The 27232-nt window shown below is 40.1% G+C and overlaps 1 protein-coding gene across 5 annotated transcripts in view; it reads left to right on the top strand.

The window, feature by feature from the left end:
* ZFYVE9 (zinc finger FYVE-type containing 9) overlaps window positions 1-27232 on the top strand; it is a 56151-nt gene that overhangs the window by 20021 nt on the left and 8898 nt on the right. For all 5 annotated transcript variants that reach the window (XM_019291609.2, XM_039556467.1, XM_039556465.1 and 2 more), the window contains 10 exons: window positions 1145-1249; window positions 2011-4070; window positions 9218-9317; window positions 12921-13097; window positions 13429-13598; window positions 14348-14471; window positions 15628-15750; window positions 16918-17073; window positions 23904-24128; window positions 26471-26553. In XM_019291609.2, coding sequence (XP_019147154.1) covers window positions 1180-1249; window positions 2011-4070; window positions 9218-9317; window positions 12921-13097; window positions 13429-13598; window positions 14348-14471; window positions 15628-15750; window positions 16918-17073; window positions 23904-24128; window positions 26471-26553 — 3288 coding nt within the window. In that variant the 5' untranslated portion in view covers window positions 1145-1179. The remainder of the gene's footprint in view (window positions 1-1144; window positions 1250-2010; window positions 4071-9217; window positions 9318-12920; window positions 13098-13428; window positions 13599-14347; window positions 14472-15627; window positions 15751-16917; window positions 17074-23903; window positions 24129-26470; window positions 26554-27232) is intronic.

The following is a 27232-nucleotide window of genomic DNA, read 5'->3' as shown; positions in this document are numbered from 1 at the left end:
CAAATCCAGATACTATGGGGATAATAGTAAAATATTGTATTCAATTGGAAACTTCCTCTGATGTGTGGTATCCCTGGTGGAAAAAAGCAGATTTTTAATTGAGCTGTCAGGTCTAACACTGCTTCATGCTGCAAAACAAGGTTCTCACCCTCTCCTCCTCCATTGCCTTATTTCAGAACAGCGAAAGCCAACTCTGAAGAGAATAAGACTGTTTTGGATGATGTTCAGAGAACAGATCAAATCAAGGTCTCTCTGTGGTTTATAGGTTATGGCACACATTTCCCACTGAAAATGTCTTTGCTGGTAGTGAATGTTTGGAAAAAACAAATCAGGGTGTCTTGTTGCTACACGATTTTGGTAGTGAGGAGTCCATGTTACTGCTGTTAGGGCAAAATATTACTTATTATGTGAAGGTAGTTATGTAATGATTCAGGGTTGGGTTTTTTGCTTTAGTTTTGCTTTTTTCCCCCCTCATTTCTCCCATGTCATCTTCTTTTCTAGCCTGAGAGCATTATCTTGTGATGAGACTATTTACTTCTATGCATTTTGCTAGATTTCCAGTGTCTGCCTTTCAAAGAAACAAGGATTATTAAAGCAGACATTTTAAGAGGTAGAACAATTCAAGTAGCACCCATTAAGTCCCTTAACAACTTTTACAAGTATGAATCTTTGAAGCATCTCAAGGGGAATGAGGAGTGACATAGAATACTGCTAGCCTACTGTACATTAAAAAATCAGAAGCACAGGGAGTTTAAACTACATGTTCAGAGCCACATGAACTACTTGGTGATAGCACAGATCTGGAAGTCAGATCTTCAGATTTTTTAGTTGGCCTTTCTGGTTCTCTGGACTGGTGTCACAGCAGTTTTCCTCTTACCATTATGGTGATCCTGATAGCCAGACACATTAATGTGAGAGACTGGAGGTAATAAAATCCAAAGCAAGTTTGGGGGGGTTGTTAATCTGAATTAAGGAAGTTGAAGCACACAAATAATTTTTATTCCTGGAATATACTTTTGAGTTATGTCTGTAATGTATGTAAAATCTGATTTACAAAGGACTTTTCTCCTTAAATCAGGACAGTATGTAGTGGAACACTGCTGACTGAAGGTTAAGCATCTGATTGTAATTTGTTCTCTGGCAGGTTCAGACAAGGATCTGGTGGTCGTTCCCTGACAAATGGAGAACTATTTCCAAGCAGAGGCATATAACCTCGATAAGGTTTTAGATGAATTTGAGCAAAACGAAGGTGAGTCATTTCAAACAGGATTGTAGATGCACATCAGATGTCTTCTACAGAGAACAGTATTGAAGAGGGGGAGATCTGTGATATCCTTTGTGGGTTTGAGTTGCAAATTAATCCCAGAATTTACAAAAAAAATCTGTTAATTTTGCATAGTATGTCTTCAGCATTTCTTAGAAGTATTCTCTTCTGCTTCCATTCATCTTGTTTACCTTTGTAAAATTTCTCACTCTTTTAATAGCAAATGTGCCATACACTTTTAAAGAAAGGTTTTGTGAAGCTTAATCTCAGTAGCAATATTTAAATAATTTATTTTAAACAAATCAGGCAAAACTTATTTTAAGCTTCTTTTGCAGAAATGTTTTATTAGGTCACATAAATCATATAATGAAGGTTATCATGTTCAAAGCACTAAATTTTTTGCTTAGTCTAATTGGTAATTCTTTACTGTCAAGGAAGTTGAACATTATGGGGGTGAGAATCTTTCCAAGCACTTCTAGCTGTCCGAAATATATTAATCAATACTTCAAAGTTGCAAATTCAACCTGATAGTAATTGGGGTAGCTCTAAACTTCTCAAGTTCCAGAAACATTATGGAATTACACTACTTAGGTTGATCAAGGATGTTGGTTATGGCAGGTGAGCTTCATTTTAGTGCCCGTATTTGAGCACCTCTGCATTTCTATTTGGGGCATTCTAATGCAGCAGGATTAATAGAACCTAACAGAACCTGTAGCTTTAATATGACAGGAAGTTTTCTTTTTCAGATGCCGCTGTTTCACCTACACTGCTGGGTGCGAAGTGGAATCAGATTCTAGATCAGCCTTCTTGTCGCCTGTCATTCAACTCGACTGTGGCCAATGTGAATGAAGCTACAACTCCTAATGAATGTCAGCAGAGATTAAAGTCTTTCTCCTTGTCCCATTCAGTGACTACACCAACAGGAGGAGGGGATCGCTGTGCTAATGGAAAGGATTTTAGCATAAGCCCAGAGACCCCAGTCATGTGGATTGATGATCAGGCAGCAGATGATCAATTGATTAAAAGAAATAGTAATCGGGATGATCAGTGTAACTCTGTGGAAGCAGGAGAAAAGAAATGTGGAAATACAGCTTGCTTGCCAGAGGAGAAAAATGTGCTAGTGGTGGCAGTCATGCACAACTGTGACAGGAGAACACTACAAAGTGATGATGTGGTGGATTGTACAAATTACAACAGTCAGTCCCTAATGGACTCCATTAGCTTTACACTGGATAATGAAAATCGACAGAGTGACCAGTTTAGTGTTACTGTAAATGGATCCACAGAAAAGGATATAGATACAGAAAAGCAAGTAAACAGGCTGTGCACTGAAGATGACTCTGTAAGTCATTTGATTAATGCTTCTTCTGAAAGCCTGACTGCTGCATGCCCCTCCTCTCGATTGAAGGAGGATTTTAATATGAGTAAAGATTCGCTGTTTTCAGAAGCTACAACTGCAGGGATCAATGCAGTGACTCTCTTACAGAGACCAGTTGATGGTACTGCTAAAATGCAAGAAAACTGTGCGTCAGTTGAAAATTTCACTAGTAAAGCCATTCCTCAGAGAGCAGATACAGAAGCTAAAAACTCTTCTGGTTCCAGTAGTGGAAGCTTAATCGTAGAACAGGAAACAACCCAGCAGTTGCAGTCTAGGCTATCTGGGCTCACCGAAACCTGTCAACCTAACGTGGCTGGAAGTGGCAATTACAAGGAATGTGTTGCAGAGGATGTTAGTGCCACTGAAAGCAAAGTCATTGAATGTGATAAAAATCTCGGCACAACGGAATTGCACAGCATGGCAGAATGTTACCCTGAATCTCAGGAGATGACTAATTGGGAACTGACAAAGATGAATGAGATGAATAATAAGCAAACTCTAGGAGAGAATGAAAAATTTTTGCAGACCAAACAGCTTGATGATGCATGTGGTAGTAGCAAAGAAGATGAAGATGGGGTGTTGGAGGCGGGCATAGACTTAAAAGGGTCTGGTACAGATGAGCTTGAAGGGTCCAGTCTCTCTGATGTGATGGCTACATCAGCAGCAAGCTCTCTGTCTAATGGTTGTGATTCCTATGGAATGCAGAACCCAGTTGTTGCTCATGTTCCAAAGACTTTACCCTCCAAGGAAGACTCGGTAACAGAGGAAAAGGAGATTGAGGAGAGCAAGTCAGAATGTTACCCTAATGTTTATGAACAGAGAGGAAATGAGACCACAGAAGGGAGCGGTCTTATTTTAAACAGCACTGGTGACCACATAAAGAAAAATTATTTGCATAATCTTTGTAGTCAGGTTTCATCCATGCAAGGGCAAACTTCACCAAAACCAGTGACTAATCTGCAATATATCAGTGTTCCTTTTGGTGGTGCAAGGCCTAAGCAACCCACAAATCTGAAACTGCAGATTCCGAAGCCATTATCGGACCACTTACAAAATGACGTTATTCCCCCAAATTGTGGAGGTAATAGTAAAAACAAAAATGTCTTTGGTAAGACACAATTAGGGGATACAGCAGACACGTTTCCTGGTGAAACATCTTCAAATGCCTCTGGTACTGGTTCCAATGGGGAACATTTGGATGAGTATGAATCTGGAGTCTCTAATAGTTCGTGCCTTGCAGTAGCCCCAGATAGTCCAGATAATGATCTCAGAGCTGGTCAGTTTGGAGCTCCAGCCAGAAAGCCTTTTACAACTTTGGGTGAGGTGGCTCCAGTGTGGGTTCCAGATTCTCAAGCACCAAACTGTATGAAATGTGAGGCCAGATTTACATTCACCAAAAGAAGGCACCATTGCAGAGCCTGTGGGAAGGTAAGTTCGTATTTTGTGAATAAACTCAAAGCATCTTTTTTTCCCTGATACTGCACAACATTACATCAGAGGTCTTGCTAAACTACTGGATATAGTTACCTGTGACATCTCTTCCTAAAAAGCCGTGTCTGAATGAAGCAAAAATGGGAGTTTGTGAGCTCTGATCTATTTAGGGTTCTAACAAAGAATAACTAATTGTTACTAGTCTAAATAAGCAGTTGTATTTGTTGATTACAATGATCGTCATCCTTGGGTTTATGTCAAACTCTTATAAACTGTCTCAGTGCAGGAAGCTGCTTTATAGAAATTACTGCATCAATAATCCCATTAAAGTTACTGAAACAAACTTGTGCATTGGGAGTGGGCTGTTGGATTGCTGGCATCCTGCTGGTTTACATGGCTGATCAACTTGATTCTTCTCAGTCTTCTTCACTAACTTTTCTCATATTGCTTACATTATTTTTAATAGTATTAACATGTTTCTAAACATACATTTGCTCCTGGGGAAAAAAAAAGTAAATTAACTGTAACCTGATATATGTATGTCCACATGGTGAGAAATTTTGTAATGAAGACAACTAAAACATAATTTCTGTATCACTTTTTGTTGTGTAAGAAATACTTTATTGTTGAGGATTTTTTTTTTTATGTATGTGCCATTTAAGTGAACACAAATTCTTATGTGATGAGTTTATTGTGAATTATTAACTTGTAAATTATTTCCAAATATCTTTTACTGAAATACATGTCAGTGGTGTAAGTAGGAACTCAGGGAAAAAATAATGATGATTCAAAAGCAGTAAACTAACACTCTTGTCAATTAGGTATTAATGAATATTGTAGAAAGAAATACTAAACCCAACTAAGAACTAGAGTAAAAATAACTTTGGTTCATTTAGGCCTCATTCAAAGTTTTCTGAAGCTGATTGAAAGACCTCCTGGCTGCTATGGGTGATAATTTTTTGCTACCAGAAGAGTGCAGGGAAAGCAGAATGATGTGGATAAAGGACCTAAGAGAAGCAAATGTATCAGAAAAGCTCAAACCCTCATGCCAGCTGTTTCTGGAAGCAGCCCAGCAGAGGCCCCAGGCTTGCTCCTCCAAAATGGAACAAGTATGTGTCCCTTTTGTCCCTTTAGGACCAGAATGCATAGCACTCCATCTCTCACATGCTAAACAGTCTTTCCCAGGACACTTTTAAAACCTAAGCAGACATTCCCTGTGCACTGGTCCAGGACTTCCAGTTGGTTCTGCCCATCCTCTTGCAGCTTGGTTGCAGTGGAAGTCCTGATGTGGAGCCAGTAACCGCAGGTGATCACTAAGCATCACATGAAGCACAGGCCTACCTTAGTGTACCTTTTGGTTAACATCAGGGGCCTCATTCTTCTCATTGCAGCTAAGGAGAATCTGTAAGGCATGGAAGTTAAAGGATTGTCCATGATTTTAGCTTTGATATGTTAACTTATGCTGTTATTTAGGTAATTTTTTTTTCTTTTGGAGTTGAACAAATATGAGTACAATTTTCACGTGCAGTAACATTTTCTGCTTATTTTTGTATTTTAAACAAGTTTATTGCTTGGATGTAACTGCTTCTCTGTAACGACTGAAGCCCTGAATTGCACAAATGATTGCAGAAAATTAAAATATCTGTAAATGCACAAAACATGCAACGATGGAGCAAGGCCAAAAATTTCCTTTCTTTTTTTTTTTTTTTACATTCTTCTGACAAACCTTGAGAAGAACAACCAGTGCCAGTGGGTTTTTTGATTATATGTAGGACATGGATAAAATAAAAAATCCCTCTGCTCAGTAGACAAACTGACTCAGTAGACTTAGAATGGATTGTTTTTAGAAGCTTTTGTTAGCTAATATTTGTCTCATAAGGTCACCCCAAGACACTGGGCTAAATTTGCACAAGTGCAGCCAGAAGATGTGGCAGACAGGACTCATTAATAAATGCTAAGGATCAGTGTAAGTCAAATAATACTTAGCACTTACTGCAAATTACTTTACAGCCCTTAATTCCTGTAACAATTCTGGGCAGAGAGAGACCAAAGCTTTGACAGACAAGCTCTGATGAATGTGGTTGCAGTGGCTTGAGAAATCCCAGTTCTCAGCTGTCTGCTCCTGCTTTCTGGTCACCATTCCCAGCCCCAGAGCAAGTCCTGTGGACCATGTGTGGTGTAGGTAACTACTGAACCACAGGGATGCTTCCACTGTTAAATGTCTGAATCTCACTTAAAAGAACTGGGGAGACAATGTCTTTAGCTCTTGCAGTTATTTGTTTCTAAAGGAAGTCATGGGATTCAATATTTTGAACACAAGCTTTAGCACAACAGTTTCTTTTTAAGCTTTATTAGCATAATGACAAATCATTTTAGTAGGGGTGAATGTATCTGTTTCATTTGGGAATAAACACTGCATTTAAAAATAGTTGAGTGGCAACTGGAAAGTCTGTCTCGGTTTTTAATTTCAGGGTAATAATTGCAGAGTTAATGGATGATACGAACCATTTGGATTGATAGAAAGTAATACACTTACAGTAAATTTAGAGTTAAAATTAAGAACCTGATGAATGTGTGTGAACACATTCATAAATTATATGTTATGTATTTTTGTACTTTCTATTGTCAGATGAAATCATCATCCTTGATAGGAAAACCAGAAAATTTGTATGCAATCTTTTTTATTGACAGCCAAAACTGTATTTTTCCACTAAAATATTTTTAAAAAATCAGCAATTCCCCTAACAACTAATGCTTTAACAACTCCTAGTGAACCTGAAAACCCTAGTAACATAAAAACTTGCTTTGACACTGCTCTGTTGTTTTTTTATAGCATGATGTACTGAGATAATGACTTGGTGATTGTTAATAACAAGTCTGACTTGTCAGTTGTGCTGGATTGCGTTCTCTGCATTACTGCTGCTCAAGGCTGGTGCAGCCTGAGAGAGGAGGTGGGGATGTTCTGTCATTGCTTCTATTTTCTCTTTTAATATTTAAATCATTGCATTTGGGACCTTTCATGAATGCACAATGTGTTGTTTGAAAAAGGGTCCTAAATTAGATACTAATTTGTGTTGGGCCTTCATTTATGGTTGATGACATTGATTTTTCCGTGTTCAATACTGAATGAACTTTTGACTGGAAGTTTTGCCCAGAGAACTGAAATGATGTCAAATGTCTGTAAAATATGCTGTGATGTTGTTATTAATATTCCCTAGAATACTTGTAAATTGGGTTAAGGTATAAGTGCAGAAATCAGATTTTTAAAGTACATTTGCTTTGGTTTTTTAAAGGTTTTCACATATGTGAAAGGGTGGATTTTATTTTTGCATTAAAATGCCAGTGTATACTTAATTATGTTTTGGTTTTGAAATGTTTGAGTTGTCATAATTAGAAAACATTAAAACTGGTTCTAATGAGACAAGGCTGAGCTTTCTGCACATTTGATTCTCAACTCATGTTGAGTTCATAACCTGTATTTACTTATTTTAAACACTTGACACTAAAACCCTGCAAGTAACAGGCTGCAAAGGAGTTGTAATTTGGTGTGATCTTTAACTTGGTTGAAATTTAATTGGGCTTAAACACATTTATATATAAGAATCTTGTGTAGCTTCTTGTCTATATTACAGAAATAATGCTGCTGAAGTGATGGAATATTTTTTTTGTTTAGAAAGTGTTACAGATCATAATAATGCATAGTGAATTGCAGAGATAATATCCACCCATAATTAAAATTTGAAATTCTCTCTTGCTATCTGAACTCATTTGTTAGGTAGCTGCCTCTGTTTCTAGATCTCCTGAGTGTGACATTACCTTTCTGCAGGAAATGGATGTTCATCAGTATCTTCACATCACCTGAAAAATAACCCTGAGGAACTACTGGTTTTTTTAAAATAAAGAAAATATAATTATTTGAAACAAATAAGAAGTCTTTAGGGCACGTGTTCTGCAGGATTTTGAGAAAGCAGTTACTGTTGTAGGATCCTATCTGCATGCAAGTGTGTGTTGGTGCACAAGCCATGCTCTTGTTTTATGGTTTTGTTTGTCTGGAGAAAGCCTCAGGACTGTTTCCTGCCCAGGACTGGGGAGCTTTTAGAGCTGGTTCAGGTGAGAAGGACCAGCACTGCAGCTGGATCTCCACAGCACCTTGTGCTCCTGGGGCTTTGCCCTGGCCCCTTTAGCAGCCAGTGTGCACAGAATGCAGTTCCTGAGTTCTCCCTACTGTTGTGATGCTGTAGTGTTTGTATTCATGTCAATATGAGCTTTTTTATAGAAATGGAGCAAGATTTTCTTGCAGTACTAATGTCATTCAGCTTTCTTAAATGTCTTGGTTTATATGTTGAACACTTAAAACATTTTGATAATTGCTATTCCTCCTCAACCGAGGAACAACTTGCTAGATATGAAGAGATTAAACAGCTGGAGTTGCTAATATAGAATCACCAAATTATTTAGATTGGAAAAAATCTCTTGCGATCATCAAGCCCAACCTATGACCCATCACCACCCTGTCAACCAGAGCATGGCACCGAGTGCCACGTCCACTCTTTCCTTAAACACCTCCAGGGACAGTGACTCCACCACCTCCCTGGGCAGCCCATTCCAATGTTTAATCACCCCTTTGTGAAGAAAATCCTCCTGATGTCCAAAAATTCCTCCTAATGTCCAATTCCGTATAGTGAATTGTACCACTGCAAAGAATTAATTAATTAAGTTTGAATTAATCTGTGCCATAGCAGTCTGTTATATATAGGGAATACTTGTGCATTGAAACGTATTTAATTCTAGGTAATACTCATGCTTTTTCTAGGACTGAAATTAACTCCCAAATTGTTAATTCTGTAAGGGATTGTAATGTGGTAGGTATTTATTACCCCCATTGTCATTTATGCCAAACAAATTTAAAAACACCACAGTGCAGTATCAGGAAAATGCATTTATGTGTTCCCCAAAATAATCATCAGAATTAGTAGGACAGGCACCTTGGGCAGGTATTGGTCACTGTGGCTTTAATGGGAAAATACTGATTTTTTTACCTCTATATTTTGCATGTCAAGAACATAGCTGATACTCAGTTGTCCAGATTCATCAGTTTGTCCCATATTTGTGCACAGCCCTGAGTAGTTTCCCCTGTGTTCCAGGTGTTTTGTGCCGCGTGCTGTAGCCTGAAGTGCAAGCTGCTGTACATGGACCGAAAGGAAGCCAGAGTGTGTGTGATCTGCCACTCAGTGCTGATGAATGGTGAGTGGGAAGGGAATCTGAGACATGGCACTTCACTGGCTTTGTGTGGAGCTGCAGTGAGGGTATTTAAGAAAAACAAAATACTTTATTTGTGTGGGTAAGTATTCTAAAACAGTAGAGGTGCTTGAGAGGCTGATGTGGAATCCCTGTGAAGAGCAGAAAAACTGGTAAGGTTGCAGTGAGTTTGAAAGCTTTCATTTGGGAGTGCTCTACCAGGATAGAAAAATCTGTGACTTTTGGGGTTTTTTTCTATGTTAACTCAGAAGAGTTCTCTGGATGCTTTGTTGCCTGAGTAGATAACCTGCTACACATTTATATGGAATGCCAAAGGGAAGAGTAATGCAATTGTGCCTGTTCTAGATTTTGCACTACAGGAGATTGGGAAAGTAGTATTTATCCACAAATTTATCCAGCTTCTCTTTCTTCTTAACTCCTTGGTGCTGCATTAGGAGGTCTTGTCTAAATACAGGTCCATATATGTGGGCAGCTGGACTTGCATTGTTACTGTAGCACGTTACTGGGGTCTGTCAAACCTGGGACAGTGCTGTGGCTAAAAGTCTGGTGAGAACATGGGATACAGGAGAGAGGTCACAAGTAGTTCTGAAGTTGCCATGTAGAACTGACAGGAAGTTCTATCACCTCTGCTTGGTGTAAGGAAAGACTCTGCTTGATTTTGACCAGTGAGCTGTGGAGTGTATTTTGTGTGTTGTCCTCTATTGTATTAACAGAGCTGTGGTATAAATATGGGCAAACACGGAGCACTGTCTTGAGGCCTCTGAAAATTTCCAGAACTTCCCACACTGGCAGTTCCCTCTGGGTGATGATCTGTCCAGCTGACTTAAGCCCATGACACTGAGACAGCTGTTGCTGGAAGCCACAACGTTCAGTTTTTATGACTTGAATTGAGAAGACAGAGAAATTGGATTAGGTTGAGAGGGGACCCATGTGAGTGCTTAAATCATGAGATGACTTGTCTCATCATGAGAAATTCCAGGCATTTTGGTTTATTAGTGGGAAGGTGAATGGGTGGCTTGCTCCCGGGGTATAAATATATATCTGGATCACTGAAACTCGATGCCAGAAGTTAATGCAGTGGTAGAGAAAGGTCTGACAGGTGCATTCTAACATGTAAAAGGTAGAATGAGAAGTCAAACAAATTCAGCCTCTAAATGCAAACTTTTAATTGTTAGGATAACTGTTCAGTAATTATCAGGATAGTTTATCATGGTATCTCCATTGCTGCAATTGTTTAGCTAAACTTTGGAGACTTTTAGCAAAGATTCTAAGCAAGAATTAATTAGGGAAATTGTGGTTTGTGTCAGCACTCACACGAAGTAATTTTGGCAGTATCTTTACATATTACTGCATAGTGGAATATTTGGGCTGTTTTCAGCAAGATCCCTTACTTTGCTGAACATGTAAACTAAAACACTAAACTTAAGCTCATAGCTTTATTTTTTCTCCAAAGAAGTTGAGTAATGGTTCAGGTTAGGTTGAAAGTAACTGAGTGCTTAGTCTCAAGATGAGAATCAAAAATTAGTAGACAGTATCTGTTATTAAACAGGAATAATTTTTTCAAAAAAATTTCAAAAAGATGAAATGTTTCAAAAATATTAAATGTTAATTGGCATGCAGTGATAGGTTTTAATTATTAATAATTCTTTACTCTAGGCCAAATGTATAAGGTGACAGGAAATTGTAGGTTGTAGTATCTAGAAATTTAAAACGAGTCCCAGGAATGATGCTGAAGGGATTCTAAAGTGTTACATTTTGGGATGGAGAAATGAACACATTTCAAGGTGTACAGGAACAAGGAATTACAAATACACTTAGCAAAAGACAGCTGGCTTGTGGTGGTGAGTAGGATTAATATTCTCTGGGGGAAGGGAAGAAGCTGAAAATATTTCAGTTGAAACCAAAGTGTTGTTTTAAAAAGACATAATAAAACTGATCATATTATAATGATTTCCTTTTGAAAGACTCTCTGTGCTGCTGCCAGGACAGATGCACATTAATGGCAGCAAACAGTGACATCAGTGCCTGGTTCATTCCAGGGCCAGTCCTGTGCTTGTCCCGGCTCCCTCTGTTCCTGTTCCTGCTGCAGTGCTTCATGGTGATGCTTTGGGTTACTGGTTAGTTCACCTGCAGCCTGATTGTATCCCACCCCTCCTGGTCCTTCCAGTTTTTGTCAGTGCAGGGTTTGGGGCTTTAGTTCCTCTCAGTGCAGCAGGTGAAGCATTAATCTTTGCACAGCCTTGGAACTGGGAGTAGGAACTGTAAAAGCAGCTATTTTATTTGATTGCTTGGTACCTGGTTTGTGTTTGACTGGGGTGTGGGGGAGGGTTGGGTGTTTGCTGGCATGTTTCCATGGCCAGGCTATGTGTTCCATTGGTTTCCAATGCTATTTTTAGTGTATTTGCATTTGGTAGATATGCTGACTTGGCACTTTGCTCCATTTAAAGAAGGCTTTAAGAATGCTCTTGTACTGTGCTATGACTTTTCTAATAAAGGAGTCCTGGACGTGTAACTTTGTGCATTTTTAATACTTTCTTCTCTCAGGACTTTTCCTATAACTGATACAGAATTGCTGTTTAAAAAGTGCTTCAGTTCAAGTAATCTTCTCAACTGGAATGTCAATACCTTTTTCATTGGCAGGCATTTCACTCTTGGTTTTGCAGGTTGATGAAGGGAAGCAGGAGGATTTATGTTCTATTGAGTTCTGTTTGGGTTTTTTTTTTGGTCTTGTTATTTCCACCTTGGTTTTCTAAAATTTGCAGCTGAAGGAACCCAAGGATGTACATGCTCTGAGAGCTTAGGTGCCATGATATTTATGCCTGACTCAAAGAATGCATTTATTTGTAGCATACTAATATGGTTGTGAGTGCAAGCACACACATATGAATTTTCTGGTATCTTGCTCCAAGCCTTCCTGAGAGGTGAAAAAGAAGCAGTACTGTGGAGATAGTCTAGTTTACTCACTGGAGGAGATTTTTGCATAATAGTTTTGTTGACAAAGAGGATTTATGTGTTATTGCTTGGCCAATTGAATTAAGGCTCAAGTCATGCCTTCCAAATTAATAGCATAAGGGGTTTTTTACAGATAAGAATAAAAGTTGTTGATCTGTACTCAACTGCCCTGGATACAAAGAAATGCAAGGTGCTTTTTATCATAAATGAAAGATAAGTCTGTTCAAGTGTTCTGTGGGTTATGAAACATTTGTAGTAGGAATGTCTATCTGTCCATGCAGTGTGATGCATTTATATACATACATTTATGTATTGACTGTTTTTCAATTAAATCTTTGAAGAAGAAACAAAATGAAGCATGAGGAACTAAGCATCACTCAAGTCAAAGTGTATTGTTAAAATTTTCAGAAAATACTTTTCTGTGGACTGATATTTTTATTGCACAGGGCCAGTGCAGTTTCTCCTTGTGCTATGGATTTTCTTACTTAACTGCAGTCTCCTGCGCTGTTCCATGAAGGGAATGGTCTGGGAGGTGGCAGGGTCCACAGCTGACCACAGCCGAGAACGTAACACACTGTTTTGTGCTGTTAGATACCTTCCTCTGTGCTCATGGCTCTTGTTCTTTGTTTGCTTTAGCTCAAGCCTGGGAGAACATGATGAGTGCCTCAAGCCAGAGCCCTAACCCTAACAATCCCGCTGAATACTGTTCTACTATCCCTCCTTTGCAGCAGGCTCAGGCCTCGGGTGCCCTGAGCTCTCCGCCTCCCACTGTCATGGTACCTGTGGGAGTTCTAAAGCATCCTGGAGCAGAAGGTAAGAGCATTTCCTTTTTCTTTCAGTTTACCTGTAGTAAGAATTTGGAAAGGATATCTGCACTTCATCCATTTCAAATAATGGCTAATGCCAGTTGTGCTATTCCTGCCCTCAGCAGGGATATCAGGTTTTTCAGGACATGTAAACTGTTCTCAGTGGTTGTGTCTGTACAGGATGCTGCCATAGGGAATGCAGTAGGTGATGATGTCTTAGGTTCCTTCCAATGTGCATTTTTATTTTTTCCATTTTGCTGTTTTATACTCAGATTTTCCAATTTTCTAGCCAGTGTTGCTGTGAGATCTCAAATGCTGGTTTTTTATGTTCTCTCCAGTGGCTCAGCCTAGAGAACAAAGGCGTGTTTGGTTTGCTGATGGGATACTACCCAATGGAGAAGTTGCTGATGCAGCAAAGCTGACAGTGGCTGGGACAACTTCCACAGGAACCTTAACAGTGTCTCATGATCCATCAAAGCCCATGGCCAACAACACTTTATCAGCAGAAGTAAGGGAGTGTTTGGTGCTCAAAATCCCGTGTTTGCCTCAGTTGAGTGGTGTGTGAGTTGCTGTGGTGACTGCAGTAAGACTGATGTAGGAAATCTGCTCAGGCTTGTCTTAGTATGTTGCATAGCAAGTGTTGTCCTTATTTGAATGTTTGCAGAGTGCTGAAACAACCGTATTTTTTAAAATGAAATGAGGATTTTTGGAGCAGATCACTAAGAATGTTTGTTGTCTGCGTGGCTTCCAACTGTTTGGCTGTACAGCTGGTGTGTGAAGGATATTTGTGTAACACATGCTTTACAAAAGGTGAGTCATGGTCAGTAAGGAGTTTGAAACAATAAGATTGCCATAGTGTGGATCAGAAGAATACTCTGTCTGTCACAAAATTCTGTATGCAGGAAAGTGCAGACAAAATCTAACAGTGAAGTCCACCATACCCCATGTAAGTGGAATTGAGACTCTGCAAAAAGTTCGAATGGGCATAGGCGCATTAGGATTTTGTGAAGAAATGGGTATCTGTGGTGTTAGAGAAGGGAGGTGCAGGCTTTAAGCAGACTTTCTAGCAATAGTTCACATATAGGAGTCATCACATGATCATCTATTGTTACAGAGCCAAATTACTTGGTGCTTCTGTTTCTCCAGCAGACACAGACTCCTTCAGCTACATCTATAATAATTTAGCCAGCCAGCTCCTACATTTTTATCATTATTACTGTTTTAATGTTGTCCTTCCTTGTTGTTTGCTTCTTGTAGACTGATAATGCCTCTGTATTCTCGGGAAATATAACTCAGGTCGGCAGTCCTGTTGGCAGTGCAATGAATCTGATTCCTGAAGATGGGCTTCCTCCAATTCTGATCTCCACTGGAGTAAAAGGAGGTGAGGGTATAACTTGGCAGCCAGCTTTTATGCTTACCAGATGCAATAACCTAATGGCTACTGTGTTTATTTTAAAAATAAGATGCTGGCAGCATGCTGAGTATTTGAAGGAATTCTCAGTAAGTACTTGTGGGTAAATATTGGGCCACTCCTTTGCACAATTGGTTCCTATTTGCATCCAGGAAGGGCCCCACCTTGCCATGAAATTCCTGTAACAAGTAAAACATGAAGCAAAAAATTAACTGCAGTCCAGAAACATGTGCTAATTTCTTCACTAATCGGACTGTGGGGAGTGTTTCACACAGAGATAGGTTTTAATTAGCCTTATGAATATTCATGCTTCCCTTCTCTGAAATTCTGTTGGAACATAGGCTCTGTCTGAGGCATCCCCAAGCACTGTATTCAACAACACTATTGCACATTTTGGCCCACAGTGCAGCTTTTAGTCATTGTGATGTCCTCCTGTAGAGGATTCAAATGGAAGAGGCTCCAGAAAATTAAAAACTAATTTTTAAAAGATTAGAAAATGTGTATTTGATTATGGGATATTATTTTCCACAGTCTGATTCATGACATCCTTTAATACATTCCTGGAATGAACTTATTTTCTCTTCTTTTGTTGTTTTATTCCTATTAGATATTTTGCCGACACAGTGCATTTCTCATGTTAAGCTGGAAGTAACCTTTTATTTCTGGATAGTGTCGAAACCAATATGTGAGCAGCATTTAATTTTAAAACAGATCTGTTCCATCCAGTGTTAGCTGTTCATGGTAGTCCAGGACCGATGCCCTTCTGCCTTACTGTGATTTAAGTAACAATTCTTAACTTTGTCATTTGGGATGACATTGTGACATTGTTGACATTGTGACACATTTCTCAATTTGATTTCAATTTTCTCCTCTACTTGATACTGAAAAATAGTTGATTTGTGAAATGAGCCGCACCTTTTTAAAGGATGTACAGAGGCTATCTTATAAATTCCATTGAAGTTTGAAAATACCAGCCTAGGAAATGATCCATCAAACCAGCAATAGTTAAAGAAGTGTTTGTCTAAAAGGTCAAAACAGTAAAAAGAATTAGAACTGGGTTATCTGATTCTAAAGTAGAGTCTGTACCAGTAATTAATGGGTTTCACTGTGTTTGTTTCTTTTGTAGACTATGCTGTGGAAGAGAGACCTTCTCAGATCTCTGTCATGCAGCAGCTGGAGGATGGTGGCCCTGACCCTCTAGTATTTGTTTTAAATGCTAATTTGCTGTCCATGGTAAAAATAGTAAATTGTAAGTGTTTATTGTTAAATAAGTCTTGGTCTATGAGAGGGGAAATGTTATCTAGATTATTAGTAGGAACAGCAGCATTATCCTTTGGTAGGATAGTATCTGAAAATATGTACAGGTTGAAAACTTTGTACTGAGCCATATTAAGTTAAATGGCAAAAGGCCCTGTTCTGGTCATTTAGGTATCAGTACAGATAATTTTGTGTGGAAAATATAAACTGGACTGATAGAGCCTCCAGTCTCAGGTTTGGAGATTAGTGTCTCCTGTAGAGCTTGATAGGGCAGGGTATTTTATCACCCATTTTCCTTTGGTTGCTTCACTTATTCGCCTGTCATCCCATTCTGGAAAAAGCAGATGGGATCCCATAATAATGCAGAGGTTCCATTCCACCGTGCACCTCTTCTGTCCCTTTCTGTCTTGTGCCTGTGTGTACCTGTGCTGAGGGAGGAGTGGGGAGGCAGACAGATGGCTTCTCATGCCAGTTCCTCAGCTGATCTCTGCTGGGTAGAAACATGGTGGAGAAATTGGGAAGGACAGTTTTGTATTAATAAATTGTTTATTAACCTTTCAGCATCTCTTAGATTGCAGTACAATGTTTTACATATGTATAAAAAGGTAACATATTGAGACACAGGTTTTATTTCAATAACTTAGTATTCTCAAGAAATGAAGCTCAGAGTATGTGTCATTACTAACATTCCTGTGAAGCAGAACAACAGAGTGAGGTCTCATGGAGACACCTGACATCCAGCTCTCCATATTTAAGAGAGATACCACTGTTGGAAACTGTTTTAGCTGTCAGGATCATGGTACGCACAGGCAACAGCCTGGCCTGTTCCCAGGCTCCTTCATTCACATTTAAATCCTGTCCTTTCATTTGAATAGAGAAACTGCTAAAAGTCTGCTCTGTGGTGTTAATCCCAAGATCTGACTGGGAACTGTAATGCTCTGGCTCTTCCTTAGCTGTAAACTGGGAGTTATTGAGCTGCTCTTGTTTTGGATGTGCTTGCTCTCACGGTAACAGATGTAGGACGTAATTTGTCTGTGTGACAGATAACACAACAATACATGCTGTAAAACTGATTCTTGCAAGAGCTGTCTTCCTGCAGTGAAATTTAGGCATCCTTTTTGCAATTCTGCTCTGCTGATGCATGTTTCCATCCGTGCAGATGTGAACAGGAAGTGCTGGTGTTTCACCACGAAAGGCATGCACGCGGTGGGGCAGTCGGAGATTGTCATTCTCCTGCAGTGTTTGCCTGATGAGAAATGTTTGCCTAAGGATATCTTTAACCATTTTGTGCAACTTTACCGGGATGCCTTAGCAGGTAAGAATGCTCTCTGTTAAAAATGCTCTGAGTAGATGACCATATGGGGTCAGATACATTTTTGTCACAGCAAATGGCTCTTTTTTATAAAAGAATATAAGAAGTGAATGAGGATCAAAGCTGATAGGGGGATGAGTTGTTGATTGTTAGTATCCAGTGTTCTAGTCACCTCACCAAATAAAATGCTGGTAACCTGGGGAGCTGCTCCAAAGATCTTCCAGCTAGAAAGAAAATTTTGAGAATTCTTGAGGATAGTATGTTCAATATCCCTAGATCAGGTAGTTCAGAAGTTTGATTCTCATAGTACCTGTGTCTATTCCCACATTATGGAGATCCTATTTATATTTTAAAATAATATAGGTGTACGTGTGCCCAGAATGAACTGTAGAGCATTTCAGAAATTATCCCTGAAATTTGAATTTTTGTATCTCGATTGCAAGATTTTTATATAAACCATTGCACATTTTACATATGCTAAGTAAATAGGCTTCCACTTCTAGTATTATTGTTGGACCTTAGAATGCAAGTATTTGGTTCCATTGATCAGAAAATAAAGCGTGTTTTCCAGAGGTGAAATTGGATCACGTTAAGGTTATATGCTGAAAGTACATTTACAAGAGGTTCTGCTTATCATTCGTAATGCCTTTGGAGTGACTGAATCCAGTACTCTAACAACATAATGAAAGATATTTGTTTCCTAAAATATCTTTATAAAACAAAGGTCAGCTTGTCCAGAGAGGTTGCTAGGTTCAGAATGTATTATTATCACGTGTCATAATGGATCTTATGTGCATGGCAAACAACTGCCTTTCTAAACCTCAATTCATTTGCAATTCTTTGTCTTATAATGATGTTATTCAGGGGGAGATAGATATGAAAAATGGTAAGCATGTGTATATAAATGTGTATATATGTATATTGCAGATATAAATCCAGCTTGGTGTGTATATTGCTATGAAGTTCTATATAATTACACTACAGAAATACATAATTTATAACTCCTACATAATGTATTTGGAATTCTTTTTTTAGTACTGTAGTGGTAGTAATTTGATATCCTACAATTCCACTGGTGCAAAGAGCTGCTTACTATTGTACAATTCTTAATCAGAAACCAAATGTCACTGTTAAAGAACTCCACTGTGTGTTTTCTTTTGTTAGGATCTGCTGTGTGTTGTGTTTCAGACATGAAGGATGAGTAGACAGACACCTTCAGTTACTGGATAATACCTGCAGGTTTTGTAGACAGAGCACCTTGATAAACTCCCAAAGCACTATGGAATGCTCTCTCCATATCCATCCTTTTTTCCTTTCCAAGGCACACGTTGTTTGAGAGGCAGAAGGATCTGTTAGCATATTTGTACCTCTGGCTGCTTTAAACGTTCTTCAGGCAGAGAGGAGGTGATGCTGTAGGGGTTTCAGTTTGGTGTCTGTAATCCCTTGGAAGTGGTGAGCAGTTTTCCTGCTCTTGTAGGTGGAGCTGTGCTTTCCAAGCTGTTCATTTCAGAGGTACTGCACCTCTCCTGGCAATGAGATGATGGACATTTAGAGCAAACAAGAATTCCCAGCAGAATTTAGAGACTATTTAAAAGCCTGTCTCACCATTTCATTTCTCATTATATAATACACTGTCTTAAATTTATTCTTTATCAGGAACTGAAATAAATTCTGAGGATGTTTTTTATTTATTTCCTTTAGTATACGTTTTCATCAAAACAGTGATAAAATAAAAAGGCACATACGGTACTTTTTATTGGAATGGAAACAAGAATTACTTTTAGCGATGTTGATTTTGCTTTGAAGTGATTTTAGGTTTCTTGGATTTGTTTTCATCTGAAAAACACAGCATCCCCTTTTGTTTGTTTGATTAAAGCCCAATCTATAGCAAGTTATTTCTTCATGAGTCACATGAATTTAGGAGTCTGAATTCTGTGCTCAAGCCTAGAAGCACAAACTTTAATGTGCTTATGCCTCTTCCCAGATGTTTCTACTTTCCTGAAGGGATAACTTGTTCTGGAGGCTGAGTCCTGCCCTCTGTGCTGGGTGTCATTTACAGGGTGGCTCTGTCAGGGTGGCTGCCAGAGAGATTTTGAAGGAAAAATGTCATTTTTCACTCTAGGCTGTATGCATGCGAGTTATAAAAAAATAAAGTTGTCAGTTAAGGCAAGTATTCGTTGCTGCTCACTTTTTGTCCCTTTATTTTTCCTCTGGTCCCTCTGTCATCAAGCTCCCTGCTGTGTTGCTTTTCTTGTTTTGAAATTGGAAGCTAATGATTTCTGTTGTGGTTGTAGTAGTTGTACTGCTGTAGTAGTAATCCCATGATTATCCCTGTCTGTTGGCTATAAGCCTGGCAGTGAATGGGAAAATGAGAACTTCTGTCTGTGTGAATGGGTACTTTGAGGCAGTTGGATGTGTTAATGTAGTGCTGCCAGAGATGCCCATGTGCATCAGCTCTGTGGTGGAAGACAATAAATGCTACTGTTACTTTTGTAGTGGAAATGTAAATCTGGCAACTGCCTGAAATGGCTTTGTGGACACCCAGTTTTTTGGAGATATTCCTTGTGAGGGTGGATCTATCCCAGACACAGTTGGTGTATTTTTTACCCAGCCTGGTTTTAATTAAATATGGTAGTAGTTAACAGTAGATCTGTAAAGAAGCCTATGTAGATGTTCTGAACAGAGAACAGCTTCACTGAGTAATACACCCCTACAACTGGTCTGTGGAAAGGTGGAGACAAAATCAAACTTCATATGAGGTGTGTCAGTGATGTTTGGTAGACTGCCACAGAGTAGCCTGAGAAAGTTTTGGATGCTGGCAGCTGCTGCTCTCGCTGATAATAAGCAAAGCATTATGGCCCTTGGCAATAGGAATAAGTTCTTTCCAAATTACTCTCTGATGTCTTTCAATAAAGAGATGGTGACCATGGCCAGAACTTTGAATGTGGAGTTCATATGGTTTTTCTCAGTGTTGGCATCTGCTACAGATGTGTTGTGCCAGCAAGGTACATTCATGGTCTTGACTCTTCTGTGGCTCTTTGTGACTCTTGGAGTGACTGGGTTTGTGTTCCTTTTCCAAAGAAAATGTGCTCATTTGCTCTTGAAGAAAATCCATCTGGCAGGATTTTTCACAGGTAAATATTGCTTTGCATCTCTTGCTGCAGGACTGGGGTGCTGGGGTTTTCGGGATGCCAGCAGTGTTTGGTACATGGCAGTTCTTGGCTGTTATGGACAGCAGAGGAATGAGGGTGGATGGATGCAGCTGACTTCCCCAAGCCACATAAAAATGCTTTCCCTGAGCCAATACCTTTTTTTTGACCTGGCTTTAAGCAAAAGATAGGAAATATATACATTAAGAATTTAACCTCACTGCTTTTTGGTAAAAGTACCTTCATATGGCTTCACCACATATTGAGAGCAATAAACAAATGCAGGAATCTTTTTTTTTTCCCCTTTACCTTTCCTGGTATAGACTGTTTTGAGTCCAGAAGGGATTGCCAAACTGCTATACAAAGCACATTGTTCACTGCAGAAAGATATCTGATACAAGTGAAGAATTCAAAACACCATGGATCACGACATCAATGGATAAAAGCATCTTTTTTGTCTAGAGAGCTTTGTAGAGATGCTTAAGATTTAAAGTCAAGGATAACCCAGTATAACTGAGAAGAGAATAAGTACTGACCTCCTGCAGAACTGCTTTAGATGCATCATGCACACTTAAAGCACTTCCTAAATAATGTCAATTGTGTGATGTCAGGTGCTGGAACTTAATACATGGAAAGGCACCTTTCTGTTCACTCTGAGATTGCCTCATTAGAAAGGAAGCTGTGGTATGTTTTAAATTAAATTACATGCTTTTGCAAAGGATAGTTATTTTTGAAGGTTTTTCTGACGCCTACACTTTCTCTACAAGCCTCTGAAACAGTTCTGTGCTTAAAATGTGTAATGGTGCAGTGGGTTGGGTTTGACGATGTCAGGCTGGTAATAGCAACTTCTCAGTGGGGCCTTGGCTTGGGACCACCTTCAGAGACAGGGCAGGAAAGGCTGACAACCCCTGCTCAGTGCAGAAATGTTTGTGGGACAAGCCCAAAGAGGCTTTTTGACTTGGTTGTGCTGACTGAAAAGGGCACTAAAGAAGTGTGTAGGAAAACACTTGCTTCTTCCCATGCTGTCCACATCCAGGCTCTTACACTGTTATAAATAACGAATTCCAGCACAACTACCTAATCCCAATAATTTGTCCTCTTAAAGTAGTGGCAGCCTCTTGGAGCTTGCACTGTGCAAGCTGCTTGTGTCAGAAGGAGTAATTTATAATGCTGTGGCTTATGGAAGGAAAGGGCTGAACAGCTGAGTTGCAGATTCCACTCTAAGGATTTTTTCCATGTTTCTGTTGGCTGAAAAATTCTTATTAAGGCATCCCAGGCGTGTGAGCCTTGAAGCTCCATCTCCTGAAACGGAAAAAATAAGTAGTCATCCCCTTCTGCTGCAGCACTTGGCACCAGTCTCAAGAGGAAATGTCTGATTGCTTTGTCATTCCAGTGGGCAGTGCCACACGTCTCAGATCCTTACGGGATTGTACAGCTGCACTTTGGCTAGCCTCTTGCACACAGAAAATACACAGAAAAGGGGGCAGAATTCAGTGCAGTTTGGCAATTCATACACGTCATACACTTGAAGGGTAAAAAGGATTATTATGGTCATGTTGTTGGAACTGAGAACCTCACCAAGTAATTTTATTATCAGGCCTGTAGCTCTATTTGGGTAAGAACAGATGGGAAGGGAAAAGGAAGTATAAATGAAGAAGAGGCGATTAGTGAGGGTAGGTGGGAACTGCAAAAGCAAACGAGTGCCAGCAGCTATTTTAGATAAGTGAAAATCTTTCTCATGAACACCAGTGGATACACTGGTTTGCACTCACTAGCAGGACGCCCAAGTTGGTGCATTGTCATAGCATAGTCACTGAGCAGGCAATAGTGTCACAGCACAGCTGACAGACATGCATTTGCACATGGGCAGGAGCAGGGATTCTCGGCAGCTGACATTTGATGTGGCTCTGTTACTCATGGTAGTTTGACCAGTAGCTACTTTTCATCAAGTATGCTTAGCTGAGAAGTTGTAGCCACTCTAAGAGTTCTGGAGTTTGATCTGGGTGATCATGTCAGCTTTGTTTATCTCTGTAAAATTACAGGTTGGCTTCGCAGGACAGTGGCAAGTTTTGAATGAGCCCCACCCTGCTATGGATTGCCTGTCCTGCCAAACCTGTCACTTTCTAACAGGGAACTTGAGAATTTACTTTGTGCAGCACTGTGTGGGTACAGAAAAAAAAAATCCACTAAGGGGCCCTCAAATTTGAGAAACAAGGGAACCCCTGAGCTTATTTGTTAGTTGGAGTATAAAAGGAGCCTTTTGCTTACAGACCTGCCAGTCACTGTATCTAAAGCTGGAGGACCCAAGGTCATGTGATGGACAATACTCAGTGGTGATTGTGCCAGCGTGGTCTGGAGGGGTGCAAAGTAGCACGGCCACATCTTAAGGGGGAGGGCTGGAATAGCTGTGTTATTCTCATAACTTGTATTACTGAGGATGTCCAAGTATCACTTCTGCAACTCATATTTTTACTTACTTAAAACCTGGCACTGGTCTGTGTGTGTCTCGTGTGTGTAAATGGAAGAAACTCTCCAGGTAGTGTCCAGTGGATGTGCAGATGGAGACATGCACATCACTACCTTCAGTTCAGATACAAACATTCTGTTATGAGGTGGTGGAGAAAGAGCAGAAACTGCTACTTAGCAGTCTCTGTCTGCAGGTGGGAAAGCCTGGGCTTGCTCCAGAAGCCCAGGAGGTCTGCATGAGTACCTCAATCCCATGCAATTCCTCATGAGTGGTGTGATCAAGCACACCACGCTCTCCGAAACTGTCTTTTTGTTTGAGAGCAAATCAGCGCTATTAATATTCACATCTTCCTATGGAGAATTGTGATCAGCTGTTCTGTACATTATTTGCATGCTGTTGTTGTCATTTGATAAAAGGAATCACACCATGGTTCTTTGCTTCGATGTTAAATGCTGTGTTGGATGCTATAATAACCTAATCAACATTCAGATTCATTCAGCCATTTGAGTGTAAACATTTTTGGAAATCAGAAGCATCAAAGAGTAAAAATGTGAATAAAAATTAGTGATGTTTCTCCCCTGTGTCTCTCTCAGTTGTATTTTACATTAAGTGTACTAATGAAATAAACAGTCTTTTGTGTAATTCTTGATATGACCCATATCTTCAATACATATCTGAGCAGGCACCCCAGTGGTTTGCCTAAATGGAAGGACAACCAGTGGACATTAATTGTTTGACCAGGTGCACATCTCTCCTTAAATTGCAGCTGAAGCTAAGAGTTTAGTTCAATCAGCAGCAGTTTCTGCACTGGAAGCGCCTTGAATATCTGCAAGGCACTGAAAACAGGCTTTGTGTGGGTGTTTCTGTAGTGCCAGGAGGAGGTTTCAGGTACCACCTTAGCAGCAATTCTGGCCCGAGCTCTCCTGTGGTATCCTGTAAGGGTGGTGAGGCCCTGGCACAGGTTGCCTGCCCAGAGAAGCTGTGGCTGCCCCATCCCTGGAAGTGTTCAAGGCTGGGTTGAAGCAATTTTGCACAGGAGGTAACCTGAGCCCCTGTGTGCAGCAAATCATGGTTTCAGATGTGGTTAATACACATTAATGCTTCAGGGAGCAAAGTGAATTTAATGCAGTTTTTTTTTCCCTTCTGAAAAAGTCCTGACAGTCTTGATACAGCTCTCAATCTAGTGAAGTAATGAACTGGTTTTTTTTTTCCCATAGGTAACATTGTTGGCAACCTGGGACACTCCTTTTTCAGCCAGAGCTTCCTTGGAAGCAAAGAACACGGAGGGTTCTTGTACGTTGCAGCTACGTATCAGTCCCTGCAAGACCTGGTGCTCCCAACCCCACCGTACTTGTTTGGTATCCTCATCCAGAAGTGGGAGACTCCCTGGGCTAAAGTGTTCCCCATCAGGCTGATGCTGAGACTCGGAGCTGAATACAGGCGTGAGTAGCAGGCACTGTTGGAGTAACTTCTGCAGGGGATGGGTGGATTCTGCTTTAGAGAATCCCAGCCATGGATTGTTACCTGTCAGAGCCTCCCAGGCTCAAACAGGCAAGGAAAAGCTGTGTGTCAGAGCCACAGTGCAGCACTGATGTGACCTACAGCCTTCTTACAACTCTGCTGGGTCCAGGGAGATGTTTGTGGAGAAAAGTCTAGTTCTGAGCAGCTGTTTGTATCCCTTTAGTGACCTGAGAGTTCCATGCAGAACAAGTTTGATTAGCTGGTGTAGTTAGCACATGGGAGAGCCTTTGAGATGTTAAGCTCTTTCCATGCTGAAATGAAAGAGCATTTGCTTTTAGCTTCATTTTCCAGAGAGTAACAATATGTGTGCAGGGGCAACAAACTTGGACAGTTTGTTGCAAAAATTCTGTTGCAACTAATAATAAATAGGCTGGAGAGAATGTTTAATGTAACAAAAACTTAGCAGTTAGCATGAAATTAGCATAAAGTTAAGATAAAATAACTTTCAAAAGACATTTACCATTGCTGGAGCAAAGGTATTATTGGCAGTTTGTCCATCATGACGGGCCAAAAATTGTATGTCTTACACATCTGCAGTTTTAATTGGCAGATCTCATTAATCTAAATTACTGTGAAAATGGTCTGTTGATAATTTTTTCCAGAATTTTTCAGAACATTTTAACAAAATAAGTTTTATAATATGCTGTACAGAGATTTGTCTCTAACTTTTAAAGTTTTGAGAACATTGGAAGTTTTCCACAAAATATGTATGTTGCTGGAGGAGAAAAATAAAATCCTCATAATTTGCCTTCTGAGGATGAGGGCTGAAGGCTAAACCTGTCCAAAGAAACATTCGTGTTAAAGGTGTGTAGGTTTTTGTGTGTATCTGTGGGCATTTTTTAAGTAGTGCATTTATTCCCATCAGTATTTAGAAAAACAAACAAAAATGCTCATATTTTGGATGTGACATCTGTTTTTGAGCAAAGAAAGAAGTGTTTTGATAGTGACAAACAAAAGTACCTGCTCTGATATATTGAGAAGCCGGGCTTTGCATCATTCCTACAGCTGTGGTTTGGATTTAGACATACTCCCTTGAGCTGTGCCAGTTGTGACTGCAGGGCACTGCCTCAGTTTTTCCCTGGAAGGTGCTGCTTTTGTGTCTTGGGTTTCCTTCCATCCTCTTTGCTGGTGGAATGTCAGAATCCAGCCAGTGCTGCTGGCTGTGCAGATCAGATGCAGGAAGCGCTGGGGGTTGCTGGATGTGCAGAAAACATCTGCTGAGCATCCACAGATCAGCCCAACAGCTCAGGCTAAGGGAATTTGGTGCATCTGGGATGTAACTGAGCTGCTGCTTGAAACCAGGGTGGCAGGCACAGGAAATTCAGCCGTTGTTGGTGCTTCAGGGCACTGTGCACGGGTTGGTTGCCGTGTGGTGTGTGGTGCTTTCAGGTATCAAATCAGTGTGCAGAGGCTGGAGCTGATTTCCATCAGGAAATCCTCATGTTGTTCACACGATGCTGAGCACTTTGCAGCTCCTTCTGACCACCCTGGGAGCTGGGAGTGTGGCATTTGGGGAAATCAGGCTGAGTGTTTGCCTGAGGATAGTTTAGGAATCCTCCTTCAAACATGTGTTTGGGAAACCTTGGCATTATGTACCAGTGCATGAGTCATGTTCCAGGCTTCTGCTGCAACATAATGTAATGCAGCCAGATCCATGCCCTGCACTTGGAATTGCATCACAGATGTTTTAGAGGTATGGATAAGTCAGCCAAGGAATGCAGATATTTTACATCACTGGCATACCATAAATGTCCTTTAAATTGTTTTTGACATACCCCTATAGAGTTTGCCACACTCTCATGAAGTAATGAAAACAGGAAATAAAATAATCTGAATTATCACTTGAATGTCATGTGTCAGCCACAGAACTGAAAGACTGATGATGCTGTAGTGGAGAGCGGCAGGATGGTTGTACAAAAATAGAAGCCATTTCCAAGAAGTAGCCTGAAAAAAGCATTTAGAAAGGTCATCTTTGCCATCAGGGCCCAGGTCACTCAGTTCAGTCCTGCAGTGTGGCACCTGTAAGCTTTCCCCATAATTATTCTTGTTTCTAGCATGGTGGGCAAGCAGCCCTGACACACGTCCAAGGTGCGTTATAATGTTAAACCCTTCTGCCCTTTTGCTTTTTAAATTCCAGTCTTCCCAGTCTCTTCTTTCGCTGCTGCTTGCCACATTAAACTGAGAAAATGGTATTTAGGGCTGGTTTTGCAGAGTCTGAGTACGTAAATTTCCATCTGACCTGTTCTGTTCTGTTTTATTCTAGTTTACCCATGCCCACTTTTTAGTGTCAGATTCCGTAAGCCTTTGTTTGGAGAGACTGGACACACGATCATGAACCTCCTTGCAGTAAGTCTGTGGTGGAATTTGTACATTCCACTGGTGTGAGTGGATCCATGTGGGGAGATAGGGGTTCCAGGTGCATGTAGTAGCTGGAAGGTTTAGGAGATGCAAGAGGAAGTAGTGGTGAATTTACCTGCTTTTACTGAGAGTAGGTGTTAGCTTTCAACAACACAGTGAATTGTAACAAGGTACCCAAATCAACATCCCAAACCTGGCTGCTGGAGGATGTTTGGATCTTGAAATAAGTGCATTATTTGCTTAGATTGCTTCTTCAGAAGCGCTGGGTCACCACAGTGTGCAGTCACAGCTCTCTGATTACACAGCGCTCTGACTGAAGAGATGTTATTATCTCTTCCTACTTAGCAAATATTTTGAATATAGGAAATTCTCTTTGATGCATAACTTAATCTCACTGCTAGAAAAACTAATAACTCCATCTAGTAATGTAACAGAACACAGAGAGCAAATTTTCTTACATACAGTGATGATATTCAAGGCTGGAGAACATTAGTTTTGATGTAAGAAAATGTGTGAAATGACTAACAGTAACAATGATGTTTTTTCATTTGTGTATTGCAATTGCATGGGTTACACACTGTGGTGTCTCTGTCCCTCCCTGCCTTCCAGTCACTGTTAACAATCATTTGAATGGACTAAGTAGTAGTCACCAGGATAGTTATGAAAC

This window comes from Corvus cornix, chromosome 8 (assembly GCF_000738735.6).
Source record: "Corvus cornix cornix isolate S_Up_H32 chromosome 8, ASM73873v5, whole genome shotgun sequence".
Taxonomy (NCBI): Eukaryota; Metazoa; Chordata; class Aves; order Passeriformes; family Corvidae; genus Corvus; species Corvus cornix.
This window is presented reverse-complemented; position numbering and strand designations above follow the sequence as displayed.